This window comes from Panicum hallii, chromosome 2, assembly GCF_002211085.1.
Source record: "Panicum hallii strain FIL2 chromosome 2, PHallii_v3.1, whole genome shotgun sequence".
Lineage (NCBI taxonomy): Eukaryota > Viridiplantae > Streptophyta > Magnoliopsida > Poales > Poaceae > Panicum > Panicum hallii.
The window spans coordinates 11205136-11222084 of NC_038043.1; the positions used below are offsets into that span (position 1 = coordinate 11205136).

The 16949-nt window shown below is 47.2% G+C and overlaps 4 protein-coding genes, 1 non-coding gene and 1 pseudogene across 5 annotated transcripts; 2 read left to right on the forward strand and 4 right to left on the reverse strand.

Annotated features, from left to right (window-relative positions):
• Nucleotides 1-2568: 2568 nt before the first annotated feature.
• On the forward strand, nucleotides 2569-5739 carry LOC112881496 (probable UDP-3-O-acylglucosamine N-acyltransferase 2, mitochondrial). The gene is made up of 11 exons (XM_025946207.1): nucleotides 2569-2901; nucleotides 3024-3160; nucleotides 3259-3460; nucleotides 3555-3631; nucleotides 3956-4005; nucleotides 4249-4313; nucleotides 4518-4569; nucleotides 4636-4706; nucleotides 4798-4864; nucleotides 5256-5327; nucleotides 5432-5739. The coding sequence occupies exons 2-11, from the start codon at nucleotides 3034-3036 to the stop codon at nucleotides 5504-5506; spliced, it is 858 nt and encodes a 285-aa protein (XP_025801992.1). The 5' UTR covers nucleotides 2569-2901; nucleotides 3024-3033; the 3' UTR covers nucleotides 5507-5739.
• A 144-nt stretch (nucleotides 5740-5883) lies between these two features.
• LOC112880880 lies at nucleotides 5884-7408 on the reverse strand (annotated as a pseudogene).
• Nucleotides 7409-7601: 193 nt separating this feature from the next.
• Nucleotides 7602-7674, reverse strand: TRNAR-CCG. Its single transcript has one exon. It is a non-coding gene; the product is annotated as a tRNA-Arg (tRNA).
• A 578-nt stretch (nucleotides 7675-8252) lies between these two features.
• LOC112880721 (GPI mannosyltransferase 1) lies at nucleotides 8253-11062 on the reverse strand. Its single transcript, XM_025945469.1, has 4 exons — nucleotides 10716-11062; nucleotides 10019-10201; nucleotides 8857-9410; nucleotides 8253-8762 (listed from the first exon to the last, which is right to left on the reverse strand). Exons 1-4 carry the CDS (start codon nucleotides 10999-11001, stop codon nucleotides 8448-8450), a joined length of 1338 nt encoding a protein of 445 aa, XP_025801254.1. The 5' UTR covers nucleotides 11002-11062; the 3' UTR covers nucleotides 8253-8447.
• Nucleotides 11063-11228: 166 nt separating this feature from the next.
• LOC112880722 (protein TRIGALACTOSYLDIACYLGLYCEROL 3, chloroplastic) lies at nucleotides 11229-14994 on the forward strand. The gene is made up of 11 exons (XM_025945470.1): nucleotides 11229-11429; nucleotides 11969-12065; nucleotides 12168-12296; nucleotides 12573-12668; nucleotides 12791-12868; nucleotides 12964-13025; nucleotides 13113-13188; nucleotides 13749-13856; nucleotides 13981-14156; nucleotides 14236-14320; nucleotides 14425-14994. The coding sequence occupies exons 1-11, from the start codon at nucleotides 11317-11319 to the stop codon at nucleotides 14464-14466; spliced, it is 1062 nt and encodes a 353-aa protein (XP_025801255.1). The 5' UTR covers nucleotides 11229-11316; the 3' UTR covers nucleotides 14467-14994.
• A 174-nt stretch (nucleotides 14995-15168) lies between these two features.
• On the reverse strand, nucleotides 15169-16748 carry LOC112882003. The gene is made up of 2 exons (XM_025946950.1): nucleotides 16187-16748; nucleotides 15169-15557 (listed from the first exon to the last, which is right to left on the reverse strand). The coding sequence occupies exon 1, from the start codon at nucleotides 16579-16581 to the stop codon at nucleotides 16204-16206; it is 378 nt and encodes a 125-aa protein (XP_025802735.1). The 5' UTR covers nucleotides 16582-16748; the 3' UTR covers nucleotides 15169-15557; nucleotides 16187-16203.
• Nucleotides 16749-16949: the final 201 nt, after the last annotated feature.

The window sequence follows — 16949 nt, forward strand, 5'->3', positions numbered from 1 at the left end:
ATAAGAAGAGGTGCTAGGCAGCCTCGGCGTGCGGGTCGCCGACCCAACGGATGCCGCGCATCCCGCGGGCGGTTGCAGCTCAAACCCTATCCGAGCCCGGGGTAGCTTCTAGAGGCATCCAGGCGTTGTGTGGCGCGGTGGAATGGGCCTAGGGGGAAGCAGCGAAGCGGGGCCACGGCCAGGGACGGGTGGCCGGACCGGCGGGGAGAAAACAGGGGAGGTGGGGGAATCGGGCGCTGGAGGGAAGAAGAAAGGGAAGGCGCCGACAGGTGGGGTCGGGCGGCCAGTGAGAGAGAAGGGAGGGCACGGCTTGGGCTGAGGAAAGAAGTGGGCCAGGCTGGCTGAGCGTGGGAGAAAGGAAGGGAAGAGAGGGAAAGAGCCCGGCTGGCAGCTGGGCCAGCATGGCCCACGCGGGGAGGGAAGAGGAAAGGGCCCGAGGGGAAAAGGGAGAGGGGTTTGGGCTGCTGGTTTGCTGGGCCCTTTTTCTTTTCTTCTTCTTTTCTTTTCTTTTTCTACACTCAACCATTCAAATAAATCTATTTGAATTCAAACAAATTTAAATTCAAACCTTATAAACTCAACACAAATAAAACAATGCTCCAGCATGAATGCACAAACAAGTTGACCCTATAATTAATTTTATTTTCTTGTGTTATAAATTGCTTGAAATGCCACAGAAATTTTAGAAAAACCTGGAAATTTCATTTGAGCCAAAATAAATTCATTAAAATTTAAGGAAATTACCTTAGTGTGTTACAGGTCTCCTCTTTCAATTCCATGTTTATACATCCAAACAAGAATTGAATTGTTTTGTTTCTTAGGATTTCAAGATCCAATGTAACGGTCATCCAAACAATAGAATTCGGTCATCCAAACAATAGAATTCAGTCATCCAAACAATAGAATTCGAATTGTGACTATTTCAATATCATGATTGTTTTGATATTGAGCCAAATTCAATGTCATGCCCTCCAATATCAACATCCAAACGGAGTCTTAGGATATTGAGTAAAAAGAATAGTGATATTTTATACTTAGCCACTTAGTGTAATACTTTGCACTTTAAGTTGAATTTGTATCATGAACCAATGAAAACTGAATTTTTATATAAATTTCTTTCAGATTTAGAACTTTGTGTTAAATTTAAGTTAAACACTTTCAAATTTAACTTAACTGAATTTTATAAAGAAATATGTATTGATTTGAGCATATGTATTTTTATGATTTACTTTTAATTTGTTAGAATTTTTTTGTTAAGTTACATTTTTCTTATTGAATGTTTTTGTTTGTTTGAATTTGTTAGAATACTTTAGTGATGTTATAATTGTAAATTTACAATTTCTAGATTTATTATACACTTATTATATTATTTTTCCAGATTAAGGTTTTAATTAGTTTATCACAATTCAATCTTATTGTATTTCTGACGAAGAACCGGGAAATCGCCGCCGGCCGCTTGTTCCTAAGACTATCTCCAGCAATGTCTCCCATCCCACACTTTATCCTAAAATATAGGAGTTTTGATCCTATTCACTGCTCCAGCGGTTCCCCCAAACTCTCCCCCAAAACGCGCATCCCCCACCCCGGCACCCCTTTTCTACGGGTCTTTCTCTCTCTCCCATCCTCTCCGGAGCCAACGGTGAATCCTCTCGCTCCTCGTCTTCCCCGGTACTCTCCTCTCGCTCGTCTTCCCCCTCGCCTCTTGCTCGAGCTCCCCCTGGCCTGCTTCCCCTCTTCTAGATAAGCAGCGCAAACCCCTACCCTCCCTCGCCTCTCCCTATCCATTCCGCCCCCAAATAATCCCCACCTCCCGCTGCTCCCCCGCCTCCGCCGCCCGCCATGGCCTCCCTCGCCTCGGCCTCCACCTCCCTCCTCTTCCCGCAGGCCTCCTCCTCCAGGAGCCGCGCCCGGCTGTCCACCTCCCTGGGCTCCTCCACGCAGCCAGCGCGGCTCCGGGGCCGGGCGGCGGCGGCGGCGGCGGGCGGGCAGAGGCGCGGGCGCCTGCTGGTGGTGCGCGCGGCGAGGGGCAAGTTCGAGCGCACCAAGCCGCACGTCAACATCGGCACCATCGGCCATGTCGACCACGGCAAGACCACCCTCACCGCCGCGCTCACCATGGTGCGCGCCTCCATTGGCGGCAGCACGCCCAAGAAGTACGACGAGATCGACGCCGCCCCCAAGGAGCGTGCCGATGTCATACCAGTTTAGCAAGATGGAAGTTGGAAGAATCAGCCAAAGAAAAAATGCTTGTGAAACAAAAATGGGGAATTTTGATGTCACAAAAAAAAGAGAGAGCAGAGGGCATCGAACCATACCTGGTTGTCGGAGAGCTCGCTGGGGAGCCGCGCATCGCCGGGAGCTACCGCGCCCGTCGGGGAACGAGATCAGCTTCCGCCCGAGCGCGGGAACCAACGACCCACAGCGCCGCCAGCGGGATGGGGCGACGGAAGCGTGACTCCGCTGGAAACAACGCTCAAACCCAGTTGCGGAGATGGTGGGTCCCAGAGGCTTTTCCCCTAAAATAGGATAGAGGAAGGGTAAGCTTGCTGGAGATGAGGGGGACCGGGTCACAGCCCAGAAACGCATTATACGGCCCACCAGAGCCCATGGCCCTTCCTTCTCCCGAGCGTCTCTTCTCGTTCTCGGATTCGGCGAGCGCCGCCGCCGGTGACCAGAGCACAGCCGCGGCCATCAGCTGCTCAGGCGAAATTCGATCGATCGAGTAGTGCCAGAGGCCCCTACCCACACAAACAAAAAACATCAAATGCGAGTTCGGTTTGAGAGCCCAGATTTTTCTCGGGACTAAGCTCCTGCTCGCTGACGACCAATCCCCCGACCGCGTCTTTTCGCTTAGGAGGATCGACGCAGCTTGTCTTACCATCCCCACAATTCTACAGCAAGGTCGTCATCTGGATCGACTAATATGGTTTTAGATTTCTTCTGCCTTGCCATGTTTCCCGGTTCCCCTCAAAAACATTCACTAGGGTGATTGATGTTCATTTGTTGTTTTTTCACTAGCTCAGGAACATAAGGATGGCAGCCATCCTGCCTAGAACCATCCGCAGGGCGGCGGAGGCGGCGCTATCACTACGCTCCGTGCCGCTGCGCGGCGCCGGTCACCTTGCGCGGTCCCTGGGCGGCGGCTCCGCTGCTTGCAGCGGTAAGTAATCGTTGACTCTCATTGCTTCTTGATTTTTCTGAGCCATTTTAAATTTTATTCGCTTTGTTTGTGTGGCCTGTGACTCGCTGAATGTTCAGATGCTGGCACGGCTTCGGTGGAGTTCGTGCCGTGGCACAATGGCGGGGGCATCCTGCACAGGGCAGCCTCCGTTGACCCCACCGCTGTAGTGGAGGCCGGCGCCGTCGTGCACTCCGGTGCTGTCCTTGGTAGAGAGGTCGTTGTTGGTTCTGGAGCCGTGGTTGGGCCTTTAGTGTCTGTCGGGCAGTCAACTAGGATCGGGTATGCTGATTCTTGGATTCAATTTGAGTACCCGTGTGTACTCACTTTCGATTTAGAGATTTGCTGAGAATCAAACTTGTGTTCAATTGTGCAGGTACAATGTTGTCTTAAGCAATTGCTCAGTGGGCGAATTCTGTACTATCCACAATGGTGCCTGTATTGGTCAAGATGGTAAGCATCTGTACTCAATTAGTGTTTCAGATCATCTAAAACGGACATACAAGGTTGCTGGTAGCATGTGCTTAAAATTTCTTTCAGTCAGATGTACATGTTGACTTAAGATTATGAGGCAGTCTCTTTTTCCTGCGAGCAGACCGCAAAATATCAGTTCTGTTTTGACTTTTGGCTACTCACAAACCCTTTCTTGATTTTACTTTTTTTTTAGAAAAAAAATACTTGGTACTACATGGTAAAGATTGCTTTATTTACTCCTTTCAAAAATGTATTCATACTTTCTGATGATATGCTGATGTCAACATCTTAATTGTGTTGCAGGTTTTGGATTTTTTGTGGACGAGGATAGACAGGTTAAGAAGAAACCACAGGTTAGTGCTCACTGCTCACCATTGTCACCGTGGTAAAATTTTCTTTATTTCTTTCTGCAAAAGTTATTAATTAGTAGAAACCAAATTCAATGCTAGTGAAATGATTGAGTACATAACTGAGGTTTCTTATGGCTTGTGTTAATACGAATATTCAAATTCATTATTTGAGAATCTTTATGTGGATGTGATTTGAGTATCAAATCAAATAATACATGTATACTGAAAAATCTCATTATTTTTCAGATGTTGTATGCAAGAATCGGAGACCATGTAGAAATAGGCGCAAACACATGCATTGACAGAGGCAGGTAGCTTGTTAGCCTTACATTGGATAATTTTAAATGCTCAGAGGTGCTGCTGGTATCAAGAGAATGTGGTTGCGATTCTTCTGTTAGTTGGCCCATGATTTTCATTTAACCAAAATGTTGGGCTATCAGCTCTTTGCATTTGATTATATGTTTGGCTGTAGTAGAATTTTGCTGAAAAGTTTTGTCACTTTTTATTAACTGCAGTTGGAGGGAGACATTGATTGGAGATCATACCAAGATTGATAATCTAGTTCAGGTATCATCCCTCCTACATTGATTGGTTTCTTCTCCCTTTCCTGTGAAATGACAATTTCTCTTGCAGATAGGTCACAATGTGGTCACTGGAAAGTGCTGCATGATTTGTGGGCAAGTGGGGATTGCTGGTTCTGTCACGTGTGTATAACTTCATTTCATTCGTTACATGTTTTTTCTGCTTAGGAACGTACATGATTTTTCTGGGCCATTTTCTGTGATGAGCATGCAGGCTGGGGGACTATGTTACGTTGGGTGGTAGGGTGGCAATTCGGGACCACGTCTCCATTGTTTCGAAGGTGCTCTTTTCCCAGCTCTGTGCTTTTGGCTTTGCCCTTTTTGTGCACCTTGTATCAAACTAGTTTGAATTCGATGGAACATTGTGTTGCCTTGTGTCCTGTTGTATTGTTGTATCCTGGCTACATTGCTCAGCCCTCAGAGCACTCCTGAATCCTTTTAGCTCTTCTGATTCAATTCTGGTTGCAGTGGTGAAAACATTCTTTTCCTCACGTTGAGCAGCTGATTACAGCCTAATGAAACACTAATGGTTTCAGCAAATAAAACATTTGGACAAACAAATGTTGTCCCTTTAGTCCTATGATGAAAATTAAGCCAATGACACTGTCTTTTACTTGACCATCAGGCTTCTTTGTTTTTGTTGTTCTAACTCTTTCTGCAATCTTTTTGCAGGTTCGTCTTGCAGCAAATAGCTCGGTGACAAAGGATATTCAGAAGCCTGGTGACTATGGTGGATTCCCTGCTGTAAGCATTTATCAACGACCATATTATTTTCAACTTTTGTTCCCTTCTTTGTACTTATGCGTTAATAATAACCTAATTCTAACAGCTCAATATGCATTCTTTAGGTACCTATAAATGAATGGCGCCGGCAAACTGCAAACTTGCGCTTGTTCTCAAAGAAGGATGGTGTGAAGAGATAGCGTCCAGCAATCCACCCGTGCCAAACGTTTTTCCTGGCTGGCAGTGGTTGTACTTGGCCAGTGGAAGTTGTAGTATCCCATTTTAACAGATTTGCGTGTATTTGGCTTGGTTAGGAATTAGGATTCAGGGTATAGGGTTTGGATCAGGTTCAGACCAGATCACCTGTACTGCAGAACGAGGGGATAATGTGTTTCCACATTTCAGTTATGCAATGGCATTTGATCTTTCCAAAGATTTTCTTATGGACTTCCGGTTGTTTAACTTGGCCACAAGGAAACTATGCATCGTTATCGCATTCTTTTCAAGCTGAATGGCCATATATATACCAATCAAACAATGCACATAGTTTACACAAGAAGCTGAACTGACATGAACGTTACAAAAGAGCAAGTTGAAGCCTACAGTGTAGTTTACTAGTTTCGAAGCTAAGCTCGTAATAGGCGCCGTACTCGGGCCTCTTGGCGACGGCGCGATACCCCTCTTCGAAGTCCCGGTGCGTCACCACGCTCCGGTCGCCGCGCACCGCCCGCATGCCAGCCTCGAAGCACACCGCCGCGATCTCGGCGGCGCTCATCCCGTCGTGCCGCGCCGCCAGGCTCTCCAGGTCCACGTCGCCATCCAGGCTCATTCCCGCCGCGCACGCCCGGAACATCAGGACCTTCTGCCTCCTGTCCGGCAGGGGGAACTCGATCCTGCAGTCCAGCCGCCCCGGCCGGAGCAGCGCCGGGTCCAGCTCGTCCGCGCGGTTCGTCGCCATGATCACGCGCACGCCGTCGCCGGCGCGGCCGTCGCCGTCGAACCCGTCCATCTGGGCCAGCAGCTCCACGAGCACGCGCTGCACCTCGCGTTCGCCGCCCGAGTCGGCGGCGCCGTCTGACAACCGCGCCGTCGCCACGGCGTCCACCTCGTCGATGAAGACGATCGACGGCGCCTTCTCCCTGGCGAGCCGGAACACGTCGCGCACAATCCTGGGCCCCTCGCCGAGGAACTTCGCCACGAGCGCGGCGCCGCTGCCGCGGAAGAACGCCGCCGAGGTGTGGTGCCCGACGGCCCTGGCGAGCATGGTCTTGCCGGTCCCGGGCGGGCCGCACAGGAGCACGCCGCGCGGCGGGTCCACGCCGAGGCGCGCGAACAGCTCCGGGCGCGTCAGCGGCAGCTCCATGGCGTCGCGGAGCGCCCGCTTCTGCGCCTCGCACCCGGCGACGTCGTCGTACGTGACGCCCGGCCTCTCCCCCTTCCGCGACGAGCAGTGACGCCGCCGCGGCGGCACCGGCGCCCGCGGGCACCACCTCGAGGACCGCGCGCGACGGGGACGCGTGGAGCAGCACGGTGGCCGAGGGCTTGAGGCGCCCGCAGTCGACGGCGCTGCCGACCCGCACGTAGTAGCCGCGCGATCTGCCGTCGTCGGCCGCCTCCTCGACGACGGCGTGTTCCTCGCCGACGAGCTCGACGACGTGGCCGACGACGAGGGGCGTGCCTCCCTTTTCGTCCTTGAGGGCGTCCTCCGCGGACCTCACCTGGCGCCGGAGCTCGGCCGCCTCGAGGCGCACGCGCTGCTCCAGCTGGTCCAGGCGGTCGAGCTCCCGTTCCAGGGAATGCAGCTGCTCGTACAGGTCCGCATCGTCGTCGCCGACCTCGCCGTGGACGAACCTGTACACGGCCTCGACCGGGGAGACAGGCGGCGGGTCGAGGTAGAAGAAGTCAGATGGGCACGAAAGCGTTCGGTGCAACGACGGCGCTACGGCGGTGTCCGTGGGCATGGATGTATCCGTTCGTCCATGGAACGAGCGCGTTCGGTGCAACAACGACGGCGCGACGGCAGCGGAGGCGGCCATGGATGCAACCGTGCCGCGTTCGTCTCGCGTTGGACGCGCCGGGGACGCACGCAACGTGATTTGTAAGGCGGCAGGGTAGGGTATTGGAGTCCGACGAGAGATGCCGGTTCGAGACCGACGCGGAACATGACCAAATTCGTGAAACGTGGGAAAACGATTTTTGGTCAACCAATGCAACAATTTATGGTTGGATATATCATTTTTCATTTTTTTTCTATGCAAAAAAAACAGAAGGCTCGCGCAACTGGTAAAAAAAGGTCGACCACGATGGGACTCGAACCCACAATCTCCCGCTCCGGAGGCGAGCGCCTTATCCATTAGGCCACGCGGTCTTGATGCGTATAGCCTGTACAAGACTCTTTAAGGACTAGACATGGCTACTTGCTAGGCTACGAACTCGAAAGAGCCTTGAACTAGCTACTCTTTAGTTTTTGCCGTAACTAATAATCAGAGAAGTTTGCCCGACAAAGGCAAGATGTCTGCTACAAAGTGCATAAATGGCAACAAGATGAAGCAATTCCTGAGAGTTCTAAACACATCTGAAATGTGCCCCAACTTCTTATCTGAAGAGTGAAGAGCATTGCTGTGAATCGCGGAGTTTTTCCTTTTTATTTTGATAGAACCCATGTGTAAATAGATGTGTCAAACAAAAAGTCTGTTTGTATAAGACCAATAGTTAATTAGTTATAACCGCCACATCTATTTACACATGGGGGCTCATATTGCTTACGTGAATCCAACGAATTGCCATGGTAGATAGTTTAGCAAAAAGCACAAGCGCTTAGAAACAACAAAAACAAAAGTATACAGGCACTTTCTGTTCAAGCAGTCAAGCAGAGTAAACCACCTGGGTTCAGGTACCAGCTGACCAAATGAAAGCCAATCCCCGGCCACCTTTGCCCCTCCTCTAGAACCAGAACTAATTGTAAATTCTGATAACCAAAAAAAAAAATTTCTCATGTAACGTCACCGCATTAGCTACCGGCAAAACTAAAGGATTCAAGTTGCATGATCTGGTACAGAACACAAACACACAAGAAAAAAAAAAGATCCGTGTTCTAATCACACATCAGTTGGCAAAATAGAAAGAGCGCAAGTGCGCAGGCTATTCCTTCTTGGTAGCAACCTTGCTGCCAGGCTTCACTGGTGACGAGAAGAGCAGGGTGTACTTGTGTTGCTTGATCACCATGAGCATAACAAAGGTGTTGGCAGCTAGAAACACGAGGCCTGCAACCCAGAGCTGTACAAAGACGTTTCGGCCCTTGAATTCCAGCAGGTAAGCCCACATAAGCCAATGCAGTTGAGACCCCATCCACACTAGCATGCAGACCAGACCTTTCCACTTAAGTTTCATGCTGTTCCAAGGGAGGATGAGGGGCAACAGGCAGAAGAACCACACAAAGTATTGTGCCGTCATCACCTACTCATTTAACAAACTGAAAGTCAATACCTCAAGGTACTAAGAGTGCAAAACAATTAGAAATGTATGTATGAGACTATGAGTCACGGCATACCTTGTTAAAAGCAACAAATGCAACAGTTTGGAGAAACATGCAAAATGGAAGATCCCTAGAGAAGCGTGCGATGAGTGCCAATTGCACGATCAGTTGAGGTAGAAACGAAGCAAGCCTCTGAATACTTGAGAACCCTTGTTGATGATGTAGATATATATGATAGAAATATATAGAGAAATTGTGCCTTGGATCAGTCCGAGTAAGATGGTAAAGTAATGCTTCATTTAGGAAGTCCCACCCATAAAGATAGAAGAAAACACCAGTCCAGGCAAAGAACATAAATCCTGAGAGTAACCCAAATAGGATTGCATTTCTTGTTATAAAGTTTGAAAGGAAATCCCATAGAGTGGCCAGTAATGAAGTTGGTCCTTCTCTTCGACTGGCTTTGTTATTTTGCAAGTGGTGTTCGGAGCTCCACATTGTAAGAGTAGGCCTACCAGAAGGACCAGCATAACTCTTGCCGAGAACAATTACAAAAGGAATTGCATATATGATTGGGTATATTCTGAAGTGCACGATAAGTCCATACCAGAATGCTGCCTGCAATACTCTACCTGCAAAAGACAATTAAACTGTAACACGCCATGCTGATCTACCCAACAAATTTAATCATGGGCAATCTTTCTTCCTAGAGTTGAGGTGAACATCAGTAAGTTCTTCATGATGATTTTATCCAATGTAACTGCCGAGAAAATGACTTAAGTTGTTTTGTAGGAGGTTCCAATCAAACAAGACCTTAATGTATAGAGCAAACGTGATCACAAATTTAATGTCAAGGAGAAACAAGTACACATATAAGAAGATGAATATTCCATAGTTCAGTGGTCAAACCCTGGTAAACTAGATGTCTGCACAAGTGACGTAAATTCCAATAAACTTCAAAACAACAAACAACAATTCAGTAAGTAAAGATTTCATTGACTATAAGTAAAACCAGGCATTTGAATACATCACATACTGTGTTTAGAAAACAATCATATCCCAAGTTTGACATGAAAGAACAAAAAGGCAAACACACACAGTTATAAAAGCATGTATTATACCATGAGAATTGAGAGCACGTACTGGACGCTTTCAATGGTACTATCACATTCCATTTATAAAAACTTTACAAAGGTAGCAATAAACTGAACAAACACCAAAATAGATTCAGAGCTTACACCCTTCATCAAACATATGAGAATCCAGAGCATGACAACGCAGACTATTGGCTCGCAGTTTCCTCTTGTGCCAATGGTGAATGTGAAGGGATTGAACAGCCAAGCTATCACAGACCACATCCGCGTTTTCTCAGGGATTCCACGTAGCTTCAGAATGGTGTCTATGAATAATCCTACTAGCAAATCTGCAGAACAAACAATCATATATGACCATCAGAAAGTTTACCATGGCAAGTACAAGCAAAAAAAAATCGATTCAGCTCAGCAGTCACAAAATCATAATAAATTCCTGCAATTACTGCTTCAGTATCAAAAACTCCCTTCCTAAACTAAGTGTGAGTGTGTGACCAAGAAAAAAAAACTTTACTGCATTCAATCCAAATGCCACATCCTTCAATTGCAGATAAAGATCACAAGTTGAACAATATCTGTATTATCAGAAATATATAACTGATAGAAATGGGTACAAGAACTAACACACTGAAATCTTCCAAATAGCAATTCTCAATTAGGTTGCAGAACAGGCATCCCGATTGCCAATATTAGCGAACCGTAGATCGAGGATACATTCCCGAAAATAAGCTAAATATACATACAAAGATCTATTGAAATCAGTTACCATTGGCGTCACAACTCACAACTGATAGGGAAGCAAAGAGTTTTAGAAATAGCTGCATCGCGTGAGCAGAGCGGGGTTACCTGCGGCGGAGAAGAGGAGCTTGCCCCAGGCAGCATGGAGGAGAGAGTTCGGAAGAAGCAGGAAGGCCAGGAGCGGAGAGTAGCGGTAGGTCGCGCGGGCGAACGGGGATCCGCCGGCGGCGACGGAGGCGGCGGCATCGGAGAAGACGAGGTAGTCGACGTCGGTGTAGCGCACCTCGAGGTGGGCATCCTGCCACTCCCCGAACACCACCAGTGCGAGCCGGAGCGCGGCAGACGCGAGCAGCACCCGCCGGAGTGTCAAGGCGCTGCCGGCGGCGGAGGCCATCGGGGAGTCGTCGCTGGAGCTGGGAGACGGGGCCGTGAGATGCGCAGGGTAATTGCGTAATTTCCGCTCGGCTTTTGGATGTCAAAAAGGCGCGTCTGGCCCGTTGGATCACGAACGAACGGCTTGGATGGCCCAATCTGAGCGAGCGGCAACTGCTCCTGACCCCACATGTCAGCTGCCTCTTTCCGGAAAACCCCCTGAAAGACCGTTATTTCCCGTTCCCTTCCACTCGGAGGTGGATTCCATCCACACCGTGGTCCGTCGCCCACCACTTTCCCCCCCGCACCCACCACGCGGCGCCGCCCGAGCACGACCATGGCGTCGCCGTCCATCCACGCCGCTCTCTGCCACCCGCACCTCCCCGCCGGCGGCAGCCTCCTTTCCCACCCGTCCGGGGACCCAACTTCGCGCGCCGCGCTCTCGTTCAGGCAAAAATTTCTTTCTCAGAGACTTGTTCCTTTCTTGTCGCCACATCTAGTTTCTGGGCGCCGCGCTGTGTAACTTTTAGTTGTGCCGGTCGATCCGTCGTGGTTAATTATGGTTGCATTTTTGTCTAGCTGCTCATTATAGAAACAGCTATAGTTGCATCAAATGCTCAATGAACTTCTTCTCGTTTTCCACTAGGAGGGAGAAAAAGGCTAGCCAACTATTTGCTGATCTTGCTTAACATTATCTGTTTTCGTCTGAACTTCCAGTGTCCTGGTCCTAGAATCAGACGAATTTTTTGGCCCGAATTCGACAATCCAGATTATGATTAAATTCCATAACTTGATCAATGCTTGTCGCCAGATTGATTGCTTGTACTAAAATAATCGAATGTTTTTTAAATAAAGAAATTTAATCTCTATGTGTAAGAGATTAGCTTGCTGAGCCACATGTATTTTGTGGTTAATATTCGTGACATTAATGCTGTAGTTCTGTAAAATGATGATGCAGTGGTAGTTCATTCCATTTCTTCCTTCTGCAGGATAAGCGACATGCCATTGAGAAGGTTGCAGACAGGTCTTGGTCCTGTCTTGGCTGCGAGGAGTCCTGGTTTGGGCAACGTTGATAATCTGCATGAGGTGTGCACTTGCAATTTTGTGGAGATTTTTTGAGTATTTAGTTGAATTGCCATAAAATGAAGTTTGTATTGACGAATTTTTTTTCTTGGGCATGTGCTGTAGAGTTCAAACTTGTCAAGGAACTGGGATTTGAACGGTCAGATTGATGATGACCATGATGTACTCATAGAATGTAGGGATGTTCATAAGTCATTTGGAGACAAACATGTATTGAGAGGTGTCAGCTTCAAGGTCGGCCCTTCTCTTTCCACTTTCATTCTTATATGCTTTCCATATCTCCAACCGGAACCAGCTATCGGCATACGTAGCACTAAAATGGCATAAGTATACCATCACATCCATATGTAATTCTCAATTCCTAGTTGCACAGAATTCGTAATTGGAATATTATTTATTCTACTTTTACTCACCTCATTGCAGTCGCCCTGCATTATTTTTACTTTTATCTTAGACTCGGTAGGTTTGGCTTGTAGTTATGATTCAAAATAATTTTACATTCTTGTGTAGATTAGACATGGTGAAGCAGTTGGGATAATTGGTCCTTCAGGAACCGGCAAGTCAACTATTTTGAAGGTTATGGCAGGGCTGCTGGCTCCAGACAAGGTTGTTTATCTTCTTAGTTTTGCCCCTGTTACAGCAGTACATCATTACACTATCACTACAGGCTGGTCAACTGAAAGCTAAATGTGCTCTCTCATTTTTTTTGGCTCTGCGATAACATTTAGGGTGAGGTAATCATTTGTGGAAAGAAAAGACATGGTTTAGTTAGCGACGAGGATATTGAGGGTCTCCGCATTGGTTTGGTACACTTTCCTTGGTACTTTGTTGAAGAAAGAAATGGCATGATTTCCTTATAGCTGCTTGTGCTTGAACATTCTGATATGGTATTTTGATACAGGTATTTCAAAGTGCTGCACTTTTTGATTCTCTCACAGTTCGTGAAAATGTTGGATTCCTTCTGTAAGGGAGATGCATACTAAAAGTCATTTTTCCATAAATTGGTTCGTGTTCAGCTTTCATGTCTGATCCATCCATTATTTGCTTTAGATATGAAAATTCAAGCTTACCAGAGGACCGCATTGGTACATTAGTGACAGAAACTTTGGCTGCAGTGGGACTAAAGGTAAGTCAAGCTTTCATATTTATTTAAGTAAGCGCTTGTTTTCACAATGAGCGAGTATCTGGGTGCCATTTTGTTTTCTTCTGGAGGAGAGGCATATGATATTTATGCAACAGCCAACCCCTATCCCCTGCCCCCCCCCCCAAAAAAAAAAAACCCAACGCCACAAAAAAAAAAACACCCCTCACCTCACTTGGTACCTATTTGGATTATTTTCTAAATTATTTTTCTGTCACATTGAGTACATTTCATGATGGGAAACTTCTCCGATGAACTGCCAAATATTATGGACATATGCAATGACACGGTAACTTTAGTCAAGAGCAAAAAAATAAAAAGAACTTTTGCAAGATGCTTTTTTGTTTGTTAAAACGAGAATCGCACAGTAAAGAAATCAGCAGTAGAGGAACTGGTCTGCTGCAATACAGTTACTGTTGTATCTTTAGAATATGTGAGGATCATGAAGTCATAATTAATCCTGTTAGGTTGGGCATAAGCAAATGTTTTCGTATTTCTTGTAGTATAGTTGAATAAATTGAATAAAATATGATCATTTTGGGCAGGGTGTTGAAGATCGCATGCCATCCGAGTTGTCTGGTGGCATGAAAAAGCGTGTTGCTCTAGCTCGTTCGATAATATTTGATGATACAAAGGATGTAATCGAGCCAGAGGTATGTCCCTGATTGATTATGAGATAGCAAGGCATGTTCCTCCTTTTATTACCTGATACACTAGGAACCGGAACGACTGTTTCTCTTCATAAGTTTACACTTCTCAAATTTCTTCCTCTGCTAGGTCCTTTTATACGATGAACCTACAGCTGGGCTCGACCCTATTGCATCAACTGTTGTTGAAGACCTTATACGTTCTGTGCATATGACTGGACGGGATGCTCTAGGCAAGCCAGGGAAAATAGCTTCTTATGTTGTTGTGACTCATCAGCATAGCACAATAAGAAGAGCTGTTGATAGGTTAGAACAAATGCTACATTTTTCATTTCATGGTCTTCGTAGTCTATTGCTAGACTAGTATCTGATATTTGTTTTTCAGGTTGCTGTTTCTTCACGAGGGGAAGGTAGTTTGGGAAGGAATGACACATGAGTTCACAACATCAACTAATCCAATCGTTCAACAGGTTATGCACTAAGTTTTCTGATGTTTTTGAGCACGCTATGAGAATAGTCCTGCCAGTTTTAGCACCTGGCATTATCTGATATTTAAGTCACTTGTGAATTGCAGTTTGCATCTGGTAGCTTGGATGGGCCCATACAATATTTCTGAAGACCCAGCCACATTAGTGACTCAAAGCTTAGGCGGTTTTGTATACCTCAGATCATCCCAGCACTATGTGGAGCATCAAGAATCTGAAATGTGCTTGCAGCAATGGTTGGGATATGTAAACTCATTCAGATTGCTATTATTCCTTTGAGCTTTTGGTATCTGCAACATCATCGATCAGTCACGGCACCCTTTATTTGCGCATAGTAGTGATACCACCTGCTCAAATAAGCATTAGTTTCTACATCATTCTTTGGGTGAACTGCACCGAGCTGCCGACCCAAGCCAGAAGAACATTTCGGTCCTTTACAAGTGACCTGATGTAAATGTATGCAACCTATAGCAGTATATCGATCCTCCATATTCTCAGATACTTGTGCGTATATGTTAATGTTAGTCTGAACGTTCAGAAGATGGTAGTCGTGTGTACCTGATTCGAGCACTCGGGTTGGTACGCAAATACCTGCTGATTTTTGTAAAACTTTATTGCTGTCTTTTAACAGTGTCAAATGAGACCGCAGTGCCATGTGGCTAAAATGTGAGCGCTGCTTGCGCCTTGTGCCCCGAGCTTTACGTCCCACCACTGAATGAAATGTGTGAGCAGGTCTCCAGGAACATGCGCACATCAAAGGACCATGGTAGCTCGTATGCCACTGCGACAGACTCCAAAATTCACCATGAACAAACAAAGGTGAAAGGTAAGTATAGATCCAGGCGATGCCTTAAAGGCAAGCTTCTCCACTAACTTGTCAGATATCAACAGCATAAACAGCACCCAGAGTGCAAAAGTTCAGGTTCCCTAAAATAAAATTTGTGAAGCACTTCCGCAGCATTGAATAGGAAGAAAGAGCAACAAAACAACCAAATCTGAAGCTTTTATTTGACAGAAATCAAGATTTAAATCTAGCTCGATCCTGGCTTGGTTTCATTATGAGTTCTGTCATTGTTTCTAGACTATTAGTCCCAACAATTGGTGCCTGCTATTGAACAAGTAGCTCCTCCTTTGCCAAACAAAAACCCGCAGCAGTGGTCAGCCCAGAACCTGCGTGTAACGGCATTGGAGACCCTGGTTTCAAGTCCAACAACCTTCAGACCTAATCATATAGACAAAACCAAGAATTAGAAAGCAGAACAGCACAAGTGAGCTCAAGGTTTTGCTGTGCTAGAACACTGTGCTTCTCAGAACCAGCAATATAATTGCAAGTATGGATTTACCGTTTACAGAATACCTAGCAACCCAGCATAGATATCCTTAAAGAGGCATAGGCACACAGCTTAAAAATGGAACCAGAGACAGATTTTACAAGCTAGCATCAAGGTCTGTTTCGAGTCACAACTATCACAGCTATGCTGGAAAAGTTAAAACCTCTCTAGGTTATCCTATACAGAAACAAAGGTCACCTAAGCATAATATTTCTAAAGCATCAAGAAATCAGGAATGATAAAACGATCGGACAGGCATACATCGAACAATACAACATTTCCATTTGCACACCATAAATAACAGAGTACTGAATAAAAATTTGTGTTCAGCATGAAAGATGATCAACTCAACAAAAATCGTTTTAGCACAGTGAACGGGCTACAAATGGTGACTAAAATCATTCACTCATTGCATTGCTCTCTCTATCATTCACCTGTAATTCCTCTGCCTCACTCTACGGATCAGTAACCAAAGGAGAGGTCAAATCAGAAGACTTAACGCAATGGCGAGAGGTCTAACCGGAGCGGAGAGAGAGCTCATGTCTGGCGGCGGAGTCGCTTCCGGAGCTTGCGGAGCTTGTGCTTGTTCATCTTGCGCTTGCGCTTCTTCTTCACGCTGTCCGCCCACACCTCCGCCGCCTCTCCGCCGCCCTCCTCCACAGGGGGGGCGTCCCCGATCGGATCTAGGCACGGGTGTATCTGGAGGCCCGGGTGGAAGGAGAGGAGGGCGTCGCGGAGGCTCGCGGGCGGCGTTCGGGCCGGCGTCGAGGCCGAGAGCGGAGGCGGCACCGGGCTCGAGGTGGGGCCCTGCTGGGGGTGTGGCGGGAGGCGGGAGAGGAGCGCGTTGAAGGGGAGCGGCGGCGGGTCGCGGATGCGGAGGAGCAGCCGGCGGAGCGGCGCGGCGGCGGCGGCCATCGGAGACGTGCGGGAAAGAGGAGAGGGTTTCGTCGGGAATGGAGGCTGGCTGGGCTGACGCTTGTGTTGTGTTGGTCTGCTTGGATTGGCGTGGGTGGGCTTGTGGTGCGTCCTGGGCTCCGGCCCAGCTTGCTGCGGTACTATTTTTTAATTTTATATTCAACTTTTTTTACAACTCTCTCTGTGTGTGTGTGTGTGTGTGTGTGTGTGTTTGCGAGGGACACCTGTGACATTTCAGGTGTATTTGAACGGTTTTGACCTTGAATGAAGCTAGGCGACAACTACGAGCAATATTCATACAATAAGGGGCTGTTTGGATCCAATGGAAAGAGAAAGAGAAAGTGCAAAACTTTTGCTCTTTTGCACTT

What these genes read in the sequence shown, in the direction of transcription:
- LOC112881496 (XM_025946207.1), top strand. Translation starts at nt 3,034, where the DNA reads ATGGCAGCCATCCTGCCTAGAACCATCCGCAGGGCGGCGGAGGCGGCG. An exon ending in CGGCTCCGCTGCTTGCAGCG is followed by an intron (nt 3,161 to 3,258) that starts GTAAGTAATCGT and finishes CTGAATGTTCAG; the next exon opens with ATGCTGGCACGGCTTCGGTG. An exon ending in GGGATTGCTGGTTCTGTCAC is followed by an intron (nt 4,707 to 4,797) that starts GTGTGTATAACT and finishes ATGAGCATGCAG; the next exon opens with GCTGGGGGACTATGTTACGT.
- LOC112880721 (XM_025945469.1), bottom strand. Translation starts at nt 11,001, where the DNA reads ATGGCCTCCGCCGCCGGCAGCGCCTTGACACTCCGGCGGGTGCTGCTC. An exon ending in GCTCCTCTTCTCCGCCGCAG is followed by an intron (nt 10,202 to 10,715) that starts GTAACCCCGCTC and finishes TTTGTTCTGCAG; the next exon opens with ATTTGCTAGTAGGATTATTC. An exon ending in CATTTGTTGCTTTTAACAAG is followed by an intron (nt 8,763 to 8,856) that starts GTATGCCGTGAC and finishes TTAAATGAGTAG; the next exon opens with GTGATGACGGCACAATACTT.
- LOC112880722 (XM_025945470.1), top strand. Translation starts at nt 11,317, where the DNA reads ATGGCGTCGCCGTCCATCCACGCCGCTCTCTGCCACCCGCACCTCCCC. An exon ending in TGGCTGCAGTGGGACTAAAG is followed by an intron (nt 13,189 to 13,748) that starts GTAAGTCAAGCT and finishes CATTTTGGGCAG; the next exon opens with GGTGTTGAAGATCGCATGCC. An exon ending in ATAAGAAGAGCTGTTGATAG is followed by an intron (nt 14,157 to 14,235) that starts GTTAGAACAAAT and finishes TTTGTTTTTCAG; the next exon opens with GTTGCTGTTTCTTCACGAGG.
- LOC112882003 (XM_025946950.1), bottom strand. Translation starts at nt 16,581, where the DNA reads ATGGCCGCCGCCGCCGCGCCGCTCCGCCGGCTGCTCCTCCGCATCCGC.